Source organism: Hyperoodon ampullatus (genome assembly GCF_949752795.1).
Source record: "Hyperoodon ampullatus genome assembly, chromosome: 3".
Classification (NCBI taxonomy): domain Eukaryota; kingdom Metazoa; phylum Chordata; class Mammalia; order Artiodactyla; family Ziphiidae; genus Hyperoodon; species Hyperoodon ampullatus.
Genome location: NC_136916.1, coordinates 168,012,022 through 168,031,801, shown reverse-complemented (window position 1 = coordinate 168,031,801; position 19,780 = coordinate 168,012,022). Strand labels below are relative to the sequence as shown.

General features: G+C 47.6%; 1 protein-coding gene across 8 annotated transcripts in view; it reads left to right on the top strand.

Annotated features, from left to right (window-relative positions):
• The window catches only part of FBLN5 (fibulin 5), a gene marked incomplete at both ends in the record, with an annotated part of 83,920 nt that extends 69,915 nt beyond the window's left edge, over nt 1-14,005 (top strand). For all 8 annotated transcript variants that reach the window (XM_079699782.1, XM_079699783.1, XM_079699781.1 and 5 more), the window contains 4 exons: nt 772-894; nt 1,970-2,096; nt 5,720-5,915; nt 13,844-14,005. In XM_079699782.1, the coding sequence (XP_079555908.1) occupies nt 772-894; nt 1,970-2,096; nt 5,720-5,915; nt 13,844-14,005 (608 nt within the window). The remainder of the gene's footprint in view (nt 1-771; nt 895-1,969; nt 2,097-5,719; nt 5,916-13,843) is intronic.
• Nucleotides 14,006-19,780: the final 5,775 nt, after the last annotated feature.

Here is a 19,780-nt window from a genome sequence, read left to right as displayed (position 1 = left end):
GTTTGCTTTTTTTAAAAGACTTTTTTGATGTGGACCATTTCTAAAGTCTTTATTGAATTTGTTACAATATTGCTTCTGTTTTATGTTTTGGTTTTTTGGCCGGGAGGCATGTGGAATCTTAGCTCCCCGACCAGGGGTCAAACCCTTGTCCCCTGCATTGGAAGGCGAAGTCTTAACCACTGGACCACCAGGGAAGTCCCTGAAGTTTTATAATTCACATCCCCTGGCCTTCTGGAGATGTCCCTTTTAGTTGTGATTTTAGGAATAATATTGTTTCTCAACTTGCAGGAGATTAGAGGGGAGTTAGCCCTGGTAAAATTGCCCTTTCAGAAGACTGGGGCCAGTGAATGTTTTTAGGTCTGGGGGAAGAGCTCTGCACCCAGAAAACTCCAGCAGGCAAACAAATCTCACCTCCAGAGGTGGAGGGTGGATTCACCTATACAGCAAAAATGAGCCAGTGATGAGTAGATGATGTAGCTGAGCCAGAGGCAAAGGGTGTTAGAAGATTGATGGAGACAGATTTCAACTCCATGTAGGAGAGAATTTTCTAACAATTAGAGCTGTCCAAATATCAATGGGCAGCCTTGATAGGTAGTGAGCTCCCCATCACCAGAAGTGTTCAAGAAGTGAATTAGCAACTTCTTGGCAGTAAAGCTATACTATGTGTCAGGAGAGTGTGGAAGCTGGAATAAATAAAGCTGGAATAGCACTAAGCTCCCATCCCTGGGTAGTCTGTGATTATAAACAGCAGGTGTAACTTGTCTCTCCCAGATATGGACGAGTGCAGCTTCTCTGAGTTCCTCTGCCAACATGAGTGTGTGAACCAGCCTGGCACGTACTTCTGCTCCTGCCCAGCTGGCTACATCCTGCTGGATGACAACCGAAGCTGCCAGGGTAAGGCTGTTCAGAGGGGAGGTGTGAGGTGGGGCTGGCTCGGGGGGGTCACCTGGATGTCTTCACCTGGGGAAGGTGACAGAGGTGAGGGCGTGAGTGGGTGCTGGTGACTCCCAGAGTGGCAGGCTCTGGGCAGGATGCCTGGGTTGGTGCCTTCCTGCCCTGCAATCCATCCTTTGGCCTCAGAAAGGACAAGGCCACTCTCGCTTCTGGAATGAACTCTGGAGATACAGGTGGCTGGTCATGCCTTCCCAGGCAGATCTCTGCGGCCCCTCTGGGGACTGCTCCAGACCTGACCAGGGCATCTTATGGCCTGGCCCTGGTCCATGAGCAGGTTTTCTCATGGCCCCTGCAGGGAAGCCTGGTCAGCTTTTCTCTACTGACTTCCTAGAGAATGGATGCCGGGGATACCTCTCACCTCTGACTGCTGTGTCCCTCCAAGGGTCAGGACCCCAGGCTGTGAAAGGGGTGGGTCTCCTCCAGATTGGCTGTTTGAGATGATTTCCCTCCCATGCTCCACTCACTGGGGCAAGTGGAGAAGGCTGGTAGCTGAGCAACAGACTCATTTTCAGTTCCTTGAAACTGCCTAACCCAAACACTAAGCAAGAATTCTCCACACAGCAGTGCCAGGCAGTAGAAATATATTGTGAGCTACAAATATGAGCCACATATGTAATTTAAAATGTCCTAGTAACATGTCCTAGTCACATTAAAACAGTAAAAAGAAACAGGTAAAATTAATTTTAAGAACATATTTTATTTATGCAATATATCCAAAATATTACCATTCCACTATGTACTCAATATAAAAATTTTTGATAAGATATTTTACATTCTTTGGTTTTACTAAGTCGTCGAAATCTGGTATATAGTTTCCACTTAACAGCACATCTCGGTTTGGACTAGCCACATTTCAAGGGCTCAGTGACCACGTGTGGCCAGTGGCTGCCATATTGGCTAGCATAGCTCTATAGAAAGACCCAGGCAGCACCCACCCATTCCCACCCATCTGGCCTGTGACTGTCACCTTGGAAGTGCTGCCTGGCTTCAGCCTCTTGTCTACCGTGCATTTCAGACATCAACGAGTGTGAGCACAGAAACCACACGTGCATCCTGCAGCAAACTTGCTACAATTTGCAAGGGGGCTTCAAGTGCATTGACCCCATCCGCTGTGAGGAGCCTTATCTGCGGATCAGCGATAAGTAAGTCATGGCTTCCCCTGGGAAATGGGAACATGGTGAGGGGCCTGGTTCAGAAGGCTGCCAGTGTGGTATAAAGGAGAGTGTACGTCCAGGACAATGGGAGACCTGGCCTACTGCCTACTACACAACACACACACACACACACACACACACACACACACACACACACACACACACACACACACACACTGTTCTCTACCACTCCCCCACTCATGCCAGAGCTATATGAAGATTTTCTAGAAAGCTAACCAAAAGGAGAGGCAGGGTTCATGGACCTCCTTTTCTCTTTAGTGACTTTGTTCTGGATACACAGAGTCTTTTAGAGCTGGACTTCTCAAAGGTCACGTGCATAGGAACCACCTAGGATCTTGTTAGCAGGCAGATTCTGATTCTGTGGGCCTGGGGTGATGTGAGACAGCCTTGCAGACAAGCCCCCAGGTGAAACGGATGCTTCCAGTCTCCCTGGACCTTGCTAGGAGTAGTGAGGGGTTAGAGAGGTCGCTAGAGAGTTCTCGATAACCGAGGGTACCTAGCTTGCTCTAATCAAGTTTTTGATGTCACAATAGTGATTTTTAAAATTTATTTATTTATTTATTTATTTATTTATTTATTTATTTTTGGTTGAGTTGGGTTTTTGTTGCTGCGCGCGGGCTTTCTTTACTGGCAGTGTACGGGCTTCTCATTGCGGTGGCTTCTCTTGTTGCAGAGCAGGGGCTCTAGGCATGCGGGCTTCAGTAGTTGCAGCACACAAGCTCAGTAGTTGTGGCACATGGGCTCAGTAGTTGTGGCTCGCAGGCTCTAGAACTCAGGCTCAGTAGTTGTGGCACCTGGGCTTAGTTGCTCCGCGGCCTGTGGGATCTTCCTGGACCGGGGATCAAACCTGCATTGGCAGGCAGATTCTTAACCACTGCACCACCAGGGAAGTCCCACAATAGTGATTTTACAAAGTCACCAGATGGCAAATATTAGAGTTGAGGAGAGAATTAAATTCTCTCTAGGACTGTGTTTTTCTGCCCCTGGTGTATTAGGAATTCCTTTTCCTTCTCTTTAACTCCTATTTAACCATCTGAGTTCCTCCTCAGCCCACGTGTGTGCGTGTGCACACACACACACACACACTCACATGCACACATGCAGGGATGTCTTCTGCACTTCTCTCTTCCAGTCAAATGCCCTGAGCATCGCCCAGCCCTCCCACTGGAGATAAAGGGATGAATGGACATGCCTATCGTTCATGCCCTCTAGGGATGCAGTTTCTAAGAGAAATCCACAGCTTACCAGTGTGCTTCCTGTTCTGATCAAAAGCTGGACAGAAGAGGACAAAGCAGGGACAGGCTGGTCCCTTAGTGACGTCTTCACTTGTTGCTAAGAGCTGTGCTTCTAAGTAGCCTTTAGAATAGGGTTCTTTGATTTCTGGTTCCAGGGCCCTTTGCAGCAGAGCAGAGCTTCAGGCTGCCCTCATCAGCTCCCATTCCTGGTTCTCCCTGGGTTTCTCCAGGCCACTCTTGTCTGTGGTGGGGACCTGACCCGGTGCAGCTTGCAGCACTGAGCTGGTGTTACTGGCGAGGTCCCCAACTAGCCACTGAGAACCCTGGGAGACTCCCTGTCTCCAGGCCCCATTCCAGTTTCACTCCAGCCACCCCCATCCAGCTCATTTCCTCGTTCAGGTGTCCTGCACTCCCACCAACCTGAACAGGACCTGCTCTCACCTTCACCCATGCCGCAGAATGTCCAGCCTTCTGGCTTCCATGCCCGAATATTCTGTCATATGGAAGGCATTCCTGCCATTGTCACATGGACAGATTTGCCCCATCTTTCAGATCTGAGCTCCAGTGTCACCTCTCCCAGCTCTCTGTGATCCTCTTCAGCTAGGAGCCATCTCTCCCTCCTTCAAGCTTCTTTTAGGAAACAATTCTTTTCTGTGTGACACGTGACATTTTAATGCGGCCATTTTGGCACCCGGGACATTTTGACTTGGATATTTTGATGGAGCCTTAAAAAACTAAACTTTAAAAATTCTTTTTATACATTCACTTATGAAATGTTAGTTGAGCTCCTGTTCTGTGCCACATCTGCTCCCAGGTGCTGTGGTGTTTGCTCTTATGCTAGTGGAGGAGAAGCCAGTAAACAAATTGTCATATAATGAATCCAAGATCATAGATGGTAATAGGGGCTGTGAACAGGAAGAACAGAAATTTACAAAATGAAAGAGTAGGCTGGACCTGGTCTAGCCTGGATAATCCAAAAGCCCCTCTGAGGAGATGACCCTTGGGCTGGAATGGAAAGGGGCGTCGAAGTTAACAGAGGGTGGATGAGCAAAGGGAACAGTGTGTGCAAAGACTATGAGACAAGAGTGACCTTGATGTCTTCAGGGACCGGAAGAAACTGCAGCCTCATGAATGACACGGACAGTGACCCAAGAGGAGGTTAGAGAAACGGACAGAGACCAGACCCCATGAGGTTTTAGAGGCTAAAATGGGGGTTTCGTTTTTGTCCAAGTTGCGATGGCTGCCACCGTAGAACCTTGAAGCAGGACAGAGACATAATCTGACTCATGTTCCACAAGGGGCACTCTGCCTGTGGCGTAATAGATTGGAGTGGGAGCACCCTTTACTCCACCACAGGAGGCCATCACAGAGGTCCAGGTGAGACAGTGAGTGAGACAGGGCACTGACAGTGGAGATGGAGTGGTTGGATTTGGACTACATTTTAGAAGTAGAACCGATAGGTTTTGAAGATAGATTGGAAGTTAGGGAAAGTGTCAGAAGCCCAGCAAGGCTTACTCCCAGTTTTGGCCACCAAGGCATAGACCAACAGATGTTCTCATCTTGTTATGCACTCTGACCCCCTAGGGGGAGTCTCAAGGATGAGGTGAGAGATGGGGGTGCTTAAGGATAAATCAAGGGGTGTCTATAACAGGCATACCTTGGTAATGAGTCAACTTCATACTATGATAATGCTATTACTAGTGTTTCACATTAGATGCTTTGTACTAGAGATATTTGTGTCTGTGATTTATTTCGCCTGTTAGAGAGTGAATTTAAGATCAGGATCTTATTTATTGTTGCAATTAACGTCCTAAAATCTTAAAGTCATGTCCTAATGTTGTATCTTATACATAGTGAGTTCTGAGTGCTTGTTTAGAGAAAGAAAATATTGAATTATATTCCACACAGACTGGGGTAAGTGCAATAGAAAATGTAGAGTGACCACTCAAGACCTGTCAGTCTAATGTACTTTCTCACTTTTAAAATTTCTCAATGAGTATGGATGGCTGGGGAAGTGAAGGGCTATGCAGCCCATTTTTCTGACTAAATATGTGACAAATGTGAAGTGCATTAGAGGATGGCCCCAGTGTTCTGAAAACCAGACATCTCAGGTTTATGCTCTAGTAGCAAGAATAGCTGACTGGCCAGAACAGGCCATTCTCTAGGAAACAGGGAGCTCACCTACATGCTGGAGAGCTTTTAGACCAGAGCCGGGAGTAGAGAGCCTCTACAGTTACAGCATTTGGATGGTAAAAATGGGGTGGCCTCCTTTTCAGTGTTTTAAGTGAGGAAGTATGTACATCCAACATCTGGAAAGGATTTCCCGAGCTCTCACATGATTTCCCTTTCCAACAGCCGCTGTATGTGTCCCGCTGAGAATCCTGGCTGCAGAGACCAGCCCTTCACCATCTTGTACCGGGATATGGACGTGGTGTCTGGACGCTCTGTTCCTGCTGACATCTTCCAAATGCAAGCAACGACCCGCTACCCCGGGGCTTATTACATTTTCCAGATCAAGTCTGGGAATGAGGGCAGAGAATTCTATATGCGGGTAAGAAGGGGTGCTGAGTGATGGTCACCATCTTCAACAAGGTGTTCTGTTGTCTAGCCTGGAACATGCTTCTAGAAATAGGCCAGGGTGCAGCCAGGAGGGGCAGGTATAAAGGCAGGAGAGGGAAGTGGATGCGAGTCAGACTCCAATGTCCTGGGTCCTCTCACTTTCTGTGTGGTCTTGGGAAAGTTGCTTCTCCTCTGTGAGCCTCAGAATCCTCAACTGCAGTGAGAAATCAGGCCAAGATGTAATTGTAGGTCTCTTTCCTCCTGCAATTCTTTTTTTTTTTAATCATTAAAAAAAAATTGTAGTATAGTTAATTTACAATGTTGTGTTAGTTTCAGGTGTACAGCAAAGTGATTCAGTTATATTTATATAGATTTATCTATACCTGTATCTGTATCTATCTACATATGTATATTCTTCTTCAGATTCCTCCTGCAATCCTGTGGGAGAGGAATTCACATATCCATTTTTTCCATCCACTCATTTGACAAATACTCATCAAGTACCTACTATGGCCTTCTAGAAACTAGAAGGACTTCTAGTGAACAAAACAGTACTGAATCCCTGCCCTCATGGCACATACATGGCAGTGAACTTAAAGGCATTCCTCACAGAAGTGGGCTCTAACCTGCATTGTCCAACACAGTAGCCGCGTGGCTCTTTAAATTTAAACTAATGAAAATGAAGTAAAGTTAAAAATTAGGCTCTTCTGTTGCACTATCCACATTTCAAGGGCTCAGTAGCCACATGTGGCTGCTGTATTAGCTCAGATATAGAATAATTCTATCATCATAGAAAGTTTGATTGGACAGCACCAGCTTATCCATATCGGGAAAAAAATTTAGAGTACACATCCTAAAATATATTTGCTTCTTTGTAAATTACATACACTCAATACTGTACCATTTCTATTATTGAGCTTCATCTCCTGCAACCTCTGGGGTGATCACATGTCTTTAGAGCCCCCTGGCTTAGAGCGATGTTTTTCACATTTCAGTGTGAATTTGGGTACTTGTTGAAAAAATGAATTCCAGAGCATCCTCTTTAGAGAATCTATTTCAGAAGGTGGTGGCTAAGGCCTAATGTATCAGTTTCCAGTGGCTGCTGTAACAGATTGCCATTAACTTGGTGGCTTAAGACAACAGAAATTTATTCTGGAAGCCAAAAGTCTGAAATCATTTTCACTGCCCTGAAATCAAGATGTCAGCAGGGCCATGCTCCCTCTGGAGGCTCCAGGGGAGAATCCATTCCTTATCTCTTCCAGTTTCTGGTGACTGCCAGCATTTCTTGGTTCGTGACCACATCACTCCAATCTCTGCATCCATTGTCACATTGTGACAGAGCCTCCTCCTCTTCTGTGTGTATCAAATCTCCCTCTGTCTCTTAGAATTGACACGTGATTGGATTTAGGGCCTATCCAGGTTATCCAGGATAATCTCCCCGTGACCAGATCCTTAACTTAATTATGTCTGCAAAGATCCCTTTTCCTTATAAGATAACATTTACAGGTTCCAGGGATTAAGACCTGATACTTTTGGGGGCCATGATTCAGCCTAGGAATCTGCATTACTAACGAATACAGTATGTGGTCTTCCAGGGCCCCTGTGGGGTGCTAGACTCAGAAGTTTACCCACTTTCATGGGACACAGCCCACTGGCCTGTAAGGGAACCACATATCTGAGCTCTTTCCCTGTCCTCTCCCTAGCCCCGGGCAGAATCTTCCAGTCCTTGCCTCTGGTGCTGGGACTGTCTGAAAACAGAGAGGTCTCAGAAGCAGGATTAGAACAGATTAGAAAAGGCCCCAGGAGCTGGTATTGTGCCTGTTTCCTCACTAATACGTTTTTGGCAAGACCCTAACAGGGCTGGGTCATGTGTGATAACATACCTGTGGACCCAGCCTCTGTAGATCAGTGTAGTGAGGTCAAGGGCTTTGGAAGATGATGGAATGAGTTGAGGGTAGAGGAACTTCTCAAGATGAAAAAGATGAGCTGCGCCTCTGTCAGTCCTTTCTCCAAACCCATAAGCCATAGCCACCCAGCACAGCCCACCTGCCTGAGCCTCTGGGGGCTTTCCACCCCCCGACGCACCCCCACACCCCACCCCCCGCCCCGAGCATAAACCTAGCCCACCAGAATTCTCCAATCTGGCCTCTGTCATTTGTACAGACACAGTGGGTCCCAATCACAGGGCACAGAGATGCCCCTCTTGGGAATTTAAAATACCATCACCCACATTACCTGCTTCCGGTTACCCTTCCCTACCCCACCCCCAGCAGATTAGAAGATCTGCAGGAAGTGGCCTTGTCTTGGCAAGATTTCACTTCCAGGTCACCACCTCCTAAAATACCCTAGACCCAAATGTTCCTTGTGAGGCTGAGTTGTAAGAGCTACATTGCAGTGGTGGGGTGGGGGGGTAGGGGGGTCGGAAGAAGATTGTCCTCTTCTACAGGTGGAGTGAACACGTGGGAGGGCCCCTTCCCGGCAGCTTCCTCTAGTGCCTGGATTGTCACAGCAACTAGGGGACCCTTGACACTCACAAAACTTTGAGCTGTATGTGGTTTGCTCTCTCTCTGAGAACATTGAGAAGGGCCCTAATTCTTTAGTATTTATTCAGATGAGGATGTCAGGACACAAAGCGGGTGAGGGAACATAGACCTGCCCTGGGAATGGCTGAAGGAACTTAGGGATGGGGAGGTGGATCCTGGCTGGAAAGATCTCGAAGGCTGCCCCTGGGAAGAGAAAACAGGCTCGGTGTAGGGGCCCCATGAAGCCACAGGGCATGGGGCCAGGAAGACAGAAATCTGTTGGAGCAAGCAGGGCTTTTCCTTTCCAAGCTGTGCAAAGCTGCAGTGCCCTCCTCAGGAGGCCCCACGGAGTCATTCCAATGTCGGCTCTGGAGACAGCCTGACCTGCCTCATTTGCATTCTATAACTTACCAACCGTATGACCTTGGGCAGGTTACCTAACTTCTCTGAGCCTCAGTTTCCTCATCTGTAAAGAGGGGATAATGACAGTATCTACTTTAGGATTGGATGAGATCATCTACTTAGCGCCGTGCCTGGAGCACAGAAAGGCTGTTTTTATCAAACCAGCAGGATGGAACATTCAGTAACTTTCTTTTTCTCACTCTGCTGACTTGAACCTGCACACACCTGGATGAGCTCTCAGGTGGATCCCATCAGATTCGCAGGCACTTTCAGTTACTATTAAATTGTCTTTTTTCCCATATCAGAAGTCCCAGCTGCTTTACGTGGAAACTTCAACGGCCCAGTCTCTCCTTCAGTGCAAAGCTCCACCCCGCTCCCCGCCCCCACCAGCCCCTCCCCCCCACCAGCCCCTCCCCCCCACCAGCCCCTCCCCCCCACCAGCCCCTCCCCCCCCACCAGCCCCTCCCCCCCCACCAGCTTGGCCTCTGTACTGCCTCCTCTTCCCCTCCCCACGCTGACGTGCTGCCCTGGCCCCTCCTCCAGGGTTCTGGGGATGCAGATGGTGGAAGGGGAGTGGTTAGGAGGGAAGGGGCAGGCAGGCCTTCTTCCTCTCTCTGGGGCAGAGCCCACATGCTCTTGCTTTCCTGGGATGCTTTGTGGGCTCTTTGGAGATTTCCCTGAGGACTTTGCACGGACCATCCCCAGATGTGCGCGAGGGCCTCTAGTTGGCCGCTTGTCACCGCAAACCTCTCTCTCAGGAAGTCTTTGTGTGTGTGCGTTGCCTCACCCTGGCGGGCAGACCTTACACTGGGCCTTCAGGACACCCACAGCCAGCTCCCTGCAGCCCCGTCTCCTCCCCGTGGTGCAAGGCAGCTCTGGGGCTCTCTTCCCTAGACTTCTCCAGGAAAGCTGGTGCTGCTCTCTGCATCCCTTAATGTCAAGGGACCCACAGTGAAGGCCCCTCTTGCTTGATTTTGGGGCTGGTAAGTGTGTTTAATACACTTATATCGTATAACAACAGCAACAGGAACTACACAGACAGCCCTGGCAGCAAATCCTGTACGGTGCTGGACATACGCCAAGTACTTTTCATGTATCACTCCTTTCATCTTCACCACAATCCTGTGCTCTGCGGCCTGCTTGACCTTCCCGACTTTACAGATGAGAGCACTGGGACACAGAGAGGTGAAGTAACTTGCCGGAGATCTCACAGCTAGGAAGCCCCAGAGCAGGATTCGAACCCAGGCAGTCTACCACCAGTATCTGTACATACTCTCACATTTCTCTTTAGGATGCAGGGTATTTTCACCTACTTTTCCAGCTTTGGGGTCTCAGGCGAGATTGAGATAACAATAGAAAGTGTTCAATAAGCATTAGTTATGATTGTATCGATAGCATCGTTTCTGCTGCTGCTGCTACTGTTGTTAAGAGTTTGTGGGCTGCTGGGCCCTGGAGGGGTCAGAGATGCTCAAAGGACTGGAGCATCCTGTGAGGGGTGGGGCTTGATGGCTCTTCAGGCTCTGCCACCCTGAGAGTCACTGACTGTATTACGAGCACCTGGGAAGAGCTTCATTTCACACATCAGGCAAGCCACATGCATACAAACCCACACATGCATGCACACGCATGCACACACACACACAGGTATGCACAGCCACACCCACCAAATGCACACTCACTCATGCACACACACTCTCATGGACACACACTCACATGCACACACTTGCTTGTATGCATAGGTACAGGTATGCACACGTGTGCACACACATGCATACAAATGCACAGGTGCATATGCAGGCGCATGTCCCTTTCATAAGCCCTGTTGGCGATCTGTCTCACACTGAGCCCTGGACAGAGAACTGGTGATTGGCTTTGGCCAGGTGACTTAGGGACACAAGTAGGGCCAGAAGAAGGAGCACGGTCACAGGGTACAGACTGTGGCCAAGTGCACGGGGATCACGTGGCCGGGCCAAGGGAAGCTGACTTGCTGTGGCCTGGCTGCTTGCCCCATGTCAGACAGTGCCATCCTGCGAGTTGGCTCAGAACAGACCCGAGCGAGTGTAGGAGGAGGGCCACGAAGACAGACAGCCAGACAACGGGTGGACTGTTTGCAAGCTACTCCCATGAGGGCAGCTTCACAAGTATTCAGTCACTCGCTCCTTCTTCTGTCATGGAGGTTAATTCGGCACCGCTGCATATGCAGCTCTGAGCCAGGCATTGAGAGTTTAGGGACAAACAGGATGTGGCCTCTGCCCGCAGGAATCCACACTATGGTAGGGAGGGGAAAACAACCAGGCAAACATTTACAGTGCAAAGGAGTGATTCTCAACTAGAGTAAGTGCCATGGGACGTCAGGAAATTGAGAGATACTTGAGACCTTATCGTACAGCTTAGTGGCCAGAAGCTTGATTTCTGGAGTCACATGCTCTAGTACCATGTGCTAGTGTACTTAACCTACTTACTTTGTAGGGTTATGAGGATTAAATAAGGGAGGTATGCAAGGTCGTAACCAAATGCCTAGTATCAACCACCATCACCGTCACCGTCATCATTTTGTACCAGTGACCACCAAGTCCACCAATGACGAGAGCCTCTTGGGAGGCCCATTTCATTCATGCCCTGGCTCTGCCCTAAAAGCCCAGTGAGGAGCGGAGATGTCGGTCCTTAGCTCTCTTGGCAGGCACTTGAGTCCTCTGTGTGCTTGTGGGCAGGCCTTTCTCAGGCTGCTGTAGATCTGACCCTGGTGGGGATCAGACTGTCTGAGCTCTGAGATTACTTGCAAATAGGAGAGGCAACGATGCTCTCACACTCCGGAGACATTTACAAGGACAGCCCAAAGGGACAGCTGGGAAGTTTCCAGCTGTTGCATTCCCCGTCCCAGCCTCTGCAGCTCTCCCTCCAGAGGCCTCTGCCCTCAGTTCAGGGTCCTCAGCTCCTGGCCTTTGTTCATGCAAACAGGGAAAGCTGGTGAGATATTTGTATATGTAAATGTCCTGGGCATTACCCTGTTTGGCTGTACCCTCTGAAGTCCTGGCCCAGGGCTCCCACGTTTTGCAAGAGTTGACAAGGAAGTGCTAGCGATCCTCTGCGTGAGAGGGTGTCAATTGCGCGGATGCTGACGGGAATGGAGGGAGCTGATGCCAAGAGGAAATGGCTTGGCTGTAAAGCTGCTGATAGCCCAGGGGAGGTCCCACCACCTGGGTGGCACCTGTCAGCCTGCCCCACCCTTGTCCTACCTGTGGCAGCTCTTGGGGATGTCCAGAACTTTATGGGGAGCCCCCCCTTCAAGGAGCGAGATAAAATGCCTGGTGTGGCTTTAAACAAGCCAAGTTTCTTGATTTTGCAGAGCTTGTTGCTTTCAGTTTCTGGGCACAGCATTGGACTCTGCAGCTTGTACAAAGGGATTATCCAGCATGTCCTGTTCCCTTATGCTATTTCCTTTCCAGGGACCCACTCTCTGGCTGTTACAGTGACCCCCGACCCCAAGCATCTGTCCTTCAGGGCAGTGCTAGGAAGAAGTAAAATACACATCAGTCTTTTCTGATAATTGTTGTGCAGTAAAAAAGGCCTGGGGTTTGGGGTCAGATAAAAGCACCAGAATGGTATCCCTTGTCTCTGCCCCTGACTGGTCTAGTGACCCGAAGCAATGACTTAACTCATGGAGCCTCAGTTCATAAGGAACAGTGAAAAAAAGAAATAATGAGACATATCTTTAGTATGGCAGTTAGGTTCCCCAGCCTGGGTCCTGTGCTTTTAGATGAGCACCTTTCAATTGTTAATGTGCCCATGAATCACCTGCAGATTGTGTTAAGCTCCAGATTCTGGCTCAGTCGGTCTTAGGGGGGCCTGAGATCCTGCATTTCTCATAAGCACCCTGATGATGCTGATGCTGCTGGTCCAGGGACCACACTTTGAGTAGCCAGGACTCTCAGAGCTTTTATGGGGATTAAATAAGCACATATACATAAAAGTGGCCGGAAGAGCGCCTCACACATGGCGGAAGCTCAGTTATATCAGTCCTCTCTCCTTACCTCCTTGAAAGCTTTAGAAAAAGATTCAGAGGAGGAAAAAAGCTCACATGAAGTTATCAGGACCACAGCGGTAGGGTCACAGAGTGGTGAAGCTGTAGGTGAGTGCAGAGTGTCCAGCCGGGACCCCCAGCAGGGGCTACGCTCAAAACCACCTGGAGGCTGGTAAACAAGTCACACTTCTCCAGGCATCATCGAAAAATCCACTGAAGCAGAAAATCTTGGAATTGGCCCCTGGAATTGTTAGTTTAAAAAGTGTCCCAGGTACTTTGGAGCTGTTTACTTGGGAACTACTGATCTGGTACAAACCCTCATTTTAGAGAGGAGGCACAGAGAAGTGAAGTGACAGCCCTGAGTCACGTAGTTAGTTTGGACAATTATTCATTCTTTCATTCAAGATACGGTCACTGAACACTTACCACGTGCTAGACACTGTACTGGGTGCTGGGGGGTTCAGGGGAGGAAAACCTGCCCCCGGTCCTTGCTCTTACAGAGTTCATAGTCTAGTGTGGACCAAGTAAATAGGGTGGACGATGACACATGGTAACGAATACCTTCCTTCCTAGGCCAAGTAGAGGGTGCACTGGCAGAGGGTCATAGGGACCTGAATTAGATTGGGGAAAGCACAGAAGCTCCTCCGAGGAGGTGATATTTCAGGTAAGACCTGAAGAGACAGCAGGGAGAAGCCAGGTGGAGCACGAGCAAAGTCGGGGGAAGAGCCTGGCATCGAGGGATGGCTGTCAGCCAGCAGTGGGCAAAGAGGAGTGCCCCGATTGGGGCTACAGAAGCCGGCTGTGGCCAGAACCCCTGGCCTTCCGCTTTGGTGACTATCCCAGAGGCCACGTCTCCTGACGGACAGCTTTCCTCACCCTCTCTGCCATTGTTCAACAGCTTCTGGGGTCAAGCTCACCCTGGTTCCTTAAGCCAGTCAGACTTTCTCTAACTGGTATCCCTGGTTCCGTCCACAGCAAACAGGCCCCATCAGTGCCACCCTGGTGATGACACGCCCCATCAAAGGGCCCCGGGAAATACAGCTGGACTTGGAAATGATCACTGTCAACACCGTCATCAACTTCAGAGGCAGCTCTGTGATCCGACTGCGGATATACGTGTCTCAGTACCCGTTCTGAGCCCTGGGCTGGAGCCTCTGACACTGCCTCTCAACAGCACCAAGGGACAGGAGAAGCGAAGAAACCAGAGGGAGAATGAGAGCGAGAAAGACGTGACGCCCTTCCTGCTGAATTTCTCCTGGGGAGTCAGCCCCGAGTCCCGACCACGCCTGTATTATTATAAACCCCGTCACTTTGAAGGACATGCTTCCCCAGTTGCTATGACACAGTTATCAAAAAGCATTATCATTGGCACCGTAACCTGAGATCGACGGTGATTTTTCAAGGCCTTCAGTTTATTTCCATATTTTTCAAAGAAAATAGATTAGGTTGGCTGGGGTCTGAGTCCACGTTCAAAAACTGTGAACCGCTTCCTCTCACCTCCTCCAGGCCTTCTTTCTATCTCTTCCCTGATTGCTTCTTTGCCAAGGCCCAAAATGCTCCTGGGGATGCTGGGTGTAGCTAGCTTGCTTCTTGCATGTACAGAGAAGGCTATGGAAAGAAACCACAGCAGGATCTAAGGGTTTTTAAAGAGTCTATTTCAAAGCCATGTCTGGTATTTTCATCCATAAAAGAAGTTTTAGTTGTCCTTAAATCTGTATAACTGTTTAATCCTTTCTTGTTCATTTGAGTATTTTTTTTTTAAGCCACGGTAGAATTCCTTCAAAAGGCCTTAAGGCACATGTTATGTTCTGTCTTCCCAAACCCAGTCTCCTCTCCATTTTAGCCCAACGTTTTCTTTGAGGACCCCTTCATCATGCTTTCTTTAGAATTTTTACACAACTGGGTTGGAAGGCAGATGTCTCCAAACTGATTAAATATTTGAAGAGATCCTGTGTTTGGTTCATTTTGACATCGTAGATGATTCAGCATTTGGGGTTGGTTCTCGTTCTCTTTAGTTTATTGTGTACTGGCTTGAAAAGGTCTCCAGAGAGTGAGATCATCGTTAACAACTTGATAAGGAGTGAGGGTGGGGAGAGAAATAGTGGTGGAGGAGGGAGGGGAGAGCATCAAGCCTGAATCTTATTCCGTTCAACTGGAAGACAACAAACAATCCCCCTTGATGTAGATTATTTCCAGGTACTTTTCCAGAATAGGAATGTATCAAGTTACTTTAAATCAGTGGCCCTCATCCCTGACTGTGTAGTAGATAACCAGTGGAGCTTTCTAGAAAAAAACATGACTTCCTGGTCCTCACCCCCAGAGGTTCTGATTTAGTCAGTCTTAGGTAGGGCCCAGGCATGGGGAATCTTAAAACCTTTAATAAATAGGTGGAGTTGAGAGCTCATTGCATAAAGTGAGGGAGACAAATGTGGCCCAAGCCCTTGTCACCTTGCCCTCAACATCTTTTCTTACTTGTAGGGTTCATTTTTCTTTTCCTGGTCAGGGACCTGAATTCCCTTCAATCCTGGTACCCCAGGCAGGGACAAAGAGAGTCAACAGTGCAAGTCACAGATGGGAGAACAGGTGGGGACAGCTACCTTTGTGTCCCATCTCAGGAATCAACCCTGTTACCGAGTCCAAGCTTGTACTGCTTGCTGCATGACAGGCCAATAAATTGAGCAACTAATTGTTGAGGCAAGGAATAGCAACTTTATTTGGAAAGCCAGCAGACCGAAAAGACGGTGGACTCATGTCCCAAAGAACCATCTTGCCTGAGTTAGACCTCAGGCTTTTTTTATACTAAAAGGGGAAGGAGTAAAGTCAAACATTTCCTGGTTCTGGTCAGCCTCCAGAGGGGATATGTTAATTCTTCCTTCCTAAAACAAAGCTCTTCCAAACCATTTCCCACTGTGCCCTCTCCGTCAGGTTCAAGTGATATTAACAGTAACACCAGCAACAAATCAACAATACACCGCCCCAGTTTCATAGCTCAGAAGAGAAAGGACAACTTCCTACAGACTTGCTAGTGTGTGGACCCAGCTCCACAGAGCAGAGAGCAGAGGTGGCCCTGAGCCCTGGGCTTCCCCTGGGTGGGGAGGCTTAGGTGTCAGGACTGGGTGTGGAGTTAGAATGCTGAAGGCTTATGTGAGCTCTGCACTGAGCTGCTCTGAATGACTGACTCAGGCTCAACACAACTCGAGGGTAAGGTTTCCTTTAACTTCTGAAAAAGAAGGAGGGGCAGCCTTGTCTAGGTGATTTGAGAACCCATGGGTTTCAGAGGTGCCACATTTGGAACCAGACCTGAGTCTCTAGGACTTGCATTTTATTTGTTCATGTCAAGACGTGGCTTCCTACTTCTAAGAAAAAGGGCACAGAAAGACTCATAAAAGCAGCCTCAAAGGACTTCTTGGCCTGCAGATTGTTCTTTCCAAACATAGTCTGATGAGTTCAGTGTAAATGAATCAGAAGCATGTGGGATCAATTTACCTTAAAATACCCTAAACTAAAAACTTAAGGGAAAATGCCCTGGGGCTAAGCGTGTATGTACTGTAGGGCCAAACCCCAGACATTTGGGAAACAGTTAAAGAGGCTCCCAGAACCCGAAAAGCTGTTGCCTTCGGCCACCCCTTGGGAATAGTCGGGTGTTATTATTTTCACAAGACTGGGGATAAGCCTGCTCTTCAAATCTCAGCATTGTGCCCCCTCCGCTGGAGTCTGCTGGGGCTGGCTGTCCCCTTGGACCCTGAGGCATCAGGCTGTTCCACACCTGTCCCCCTCATCAGCATTGCCCCATCTCCGAGCTGGGCTGAGAGCTTGTCACATGAACCCCGCTCCATTCTGTTCCATCAGGGCTGGAAGAATGAAGGACTCTGTGGTGGAAGAGGTGCCAGATTAAGAGCTGGGACACCTGCAAAAGTTCTTGTGTTACCACCTAATCTTCTGGGTTCAATGTGGATGAAACCTTCCATTCAGCTGCCTTTAATTCTAAAGTTTTGTGATTTCTTGAAATGTACTTTGGGGATGACAGCCAGCATTTCCATTAAACTGCAATTTGAGAGTTTCACAACCATTTGCCAATCATAACACTTTCTAACTGGCACAGAATCCACCTACCTGTAGCCTCTCAGGCCTGGAAAACGTACTTTGAAATTTTCTTAGGTAACTGTCTTGGCCCTTGCGGTGTTATTTTCCCAGATGGTGAAAACATTTCAGCAGGTCTGATTACCTCATTTTCGGTGGTTTCAATGTATTCTTGTGGACTGAGTGTTTACTGTAATATGTACAAACTCTTCATCTGGGTGAGCCAAGAGGGTCACCCAGAGAGAGATGACACGATAAAGGAGCAACTATTCTTTTCTCTCCTCTCAGCGCATGAAATCCTGTTTGTAGAAGGTTTTCATTGTAAGAGGAGAACACACTTTGGTTAAGCACCTACCCACCCCACTTTGGTTGGGCCAGTTTCTGGATTCAGAGAGATGAACAAGATAGATACAAGCCCCTGATAAGATATTTATCTAAGGGTTTATGCAGCTTCTGAGACAAAACTGGAATACAGTGTGGTGGGTGCATTTTAGCAGTGTGAACAAAATGATTTTGGTTAGATTTTCATAATTATTGACATGTCTATTTCATACAACAAAAATTCTTATGAACATCCTCAGAAACGTATGAAATTTAGAATAAGATGTCTCTGCTTGGCTTACTAAATACACTGAAAGGAAACACAAAATCAATGTTAGCTAAAAATTCTCTTTCTTTTGGATACTGTTTGTATGTACCTTGAAATGCAATGTTTTAATCTCTATGGAAAAAGAAAAGCAAACTTTTAGTAAAGCTCTTCATTATTTTGAAATTGACCAATGCTCATCAACTATCATACAGATATACAGATTGTTCTTTCTTGTTGATATTTTCTTCTCAATTTTCTTAGTGCCTTTACTTAGCAGATGGCTGATAGCTTCATTAGAATCCCGAACATAAGTAACTAAAAGATGTTTAAAAAAAAATAAGAAGTTTCAGGACAAAAAGGAGTGCACTGAGGCAGGATTTATCACGTTGGTAGGTTTTATTTGCAGGGGGTGGGGAGGCGGGGGAAGTGACAGCATCCAATTAGAATCTTTGACTTGCTGATGCTTCCTAGTAATGAATCTTCACCAGCATCCATGAGTGAAACAGACCATTAAGGTAAGAAAATAGGTGTCAACACATGAATGATTGATTATATTGTCATTGTTGGTGTTCTCTCAAAGAGGCAATGACATGTTGACAGGCAGTGACTAGCAACGTTTTTTTCAGGAATTTGGAGTATTCTTGAGCAATAATGTAAGATGGATGTAGGAGTAAATTGTGCATGGATGCAAACACCAAGGTCCTTATGATACCTATTTATCAAGATTTGATGTTTTTAATTTAATGCTGATTTAGGGCTACCAGAGAGTCATTGGATAGCTGGATACCACTTAAAAGTAGTTTTGGGGGCTTTCGTGGTGGCGCAGTGGTTGAGAGTCCGCCTGCCGATGCAGGGGACATGGGTTCGTGCCCCGGTCCAGGAAGATCCCACATGTCGCAGAGCGGCTGGGCCCATGAGCCATGGCCGCTGAGCCTGCGCGTCCGGAGCCTGTGCTCCGCAACGGGAGAGGCCACAACAGTGAGAGGCCTGCGTAATGCAAAAAAAAAAAAAAAAAAAAAAGTAGTTTTTGTTTGGGGAGGATTGTTTTGGTTTCTACCTAGCCTTTTTTCCAATTCTTGCTATCCTACTTTCTACTGAGAATGCATTTGATGTTGCAGAACTCGCTTCTATCACAAGGTAGCTACTATACTTCAAACACATGCCTTGAGTTCTTCTGAGCTTTAATGTACAAACCACTTATAATTTGTCCATAAAGAGGAGCATGGATTGCTCTTAGATTTGTTAATGTCCTCCATCCTCTGCTCTTAAAAATTTTACCAAAAAAAAAAAAAGTTATTGAAACCAAGCTGTGGTATTTGCAAATAACTTAGCTCTTTACAGTGATTCTGTGGTCTTACAATTTTGTGTTGTCTTATTTTGTTTCATCTCCTTCCAGTTCCATTTTGAAAAAGACCCCCACAGAGATGTCCGCCCCAAGCTTGGCATTTCCGCACAGCATTTTCCCAGTCTTTCGGAAAAGCAGATATGTGGGCCAATAGCACTGCTGCAAAGGCAGCATTTTTAAGTGCAAAGGCACTATTGAAATCATAATTGACTTTTTTCAGTAAAACCGCTGTTAGTCAAGAGGATCCTTTCAGCTCAGAATCTGTGCACACTGGGGGAGAGCTAGGCCCTCTTGCTTCTTGCTTTTTTCCTGTTGGAATTTTCAATGTATAACCTCTTAGGGCTCTCAGTACAACTTTTAAAAGACTCGTGGCATCATTTTCCATCATAAAAGCCAGGACTTTTCTAAGTAGCGGGTGAAGAGCTCCCAGGTGTACTGCAAGAATTTTGTGACAATAAGGCAACTGGAAAAGGAGCTGGTTGCCTCATTTGGAGCAGCTGTAGAGAAGGGGCAGGCACTGGAAGGAAAGGCTGTTGCTTCCTCCAGCTAATACTGAGCCAGTACTCTGCTAATACTCAGCTAATAAATATTCTGCTCTTCACACTCACTCCCTCCAGCTGCAAGCTTCCATCTTGGGAGATTGCCTCAAGGCTACTCTGCTTCTTAATTTTCACCAGATTTCACTCAGCGCCACTCCATTCCTTTGTTGATTCCTCAACAACCTGCTGAAGGCTGAGGTGGGAAAGAAGAGGACGAGGATAGAGATGGAGCTTCTCTTGTTCCTCCTCGGGAATGTGGACTCCGTTTCCTTGCTTTACTTCTGAGTAAGCTTGTGAGCTTGGGGTTAGGAGCCTCCTTCATTCTCCTCCTCTTCCTCCTCTCATTTCTTCCCCTTATT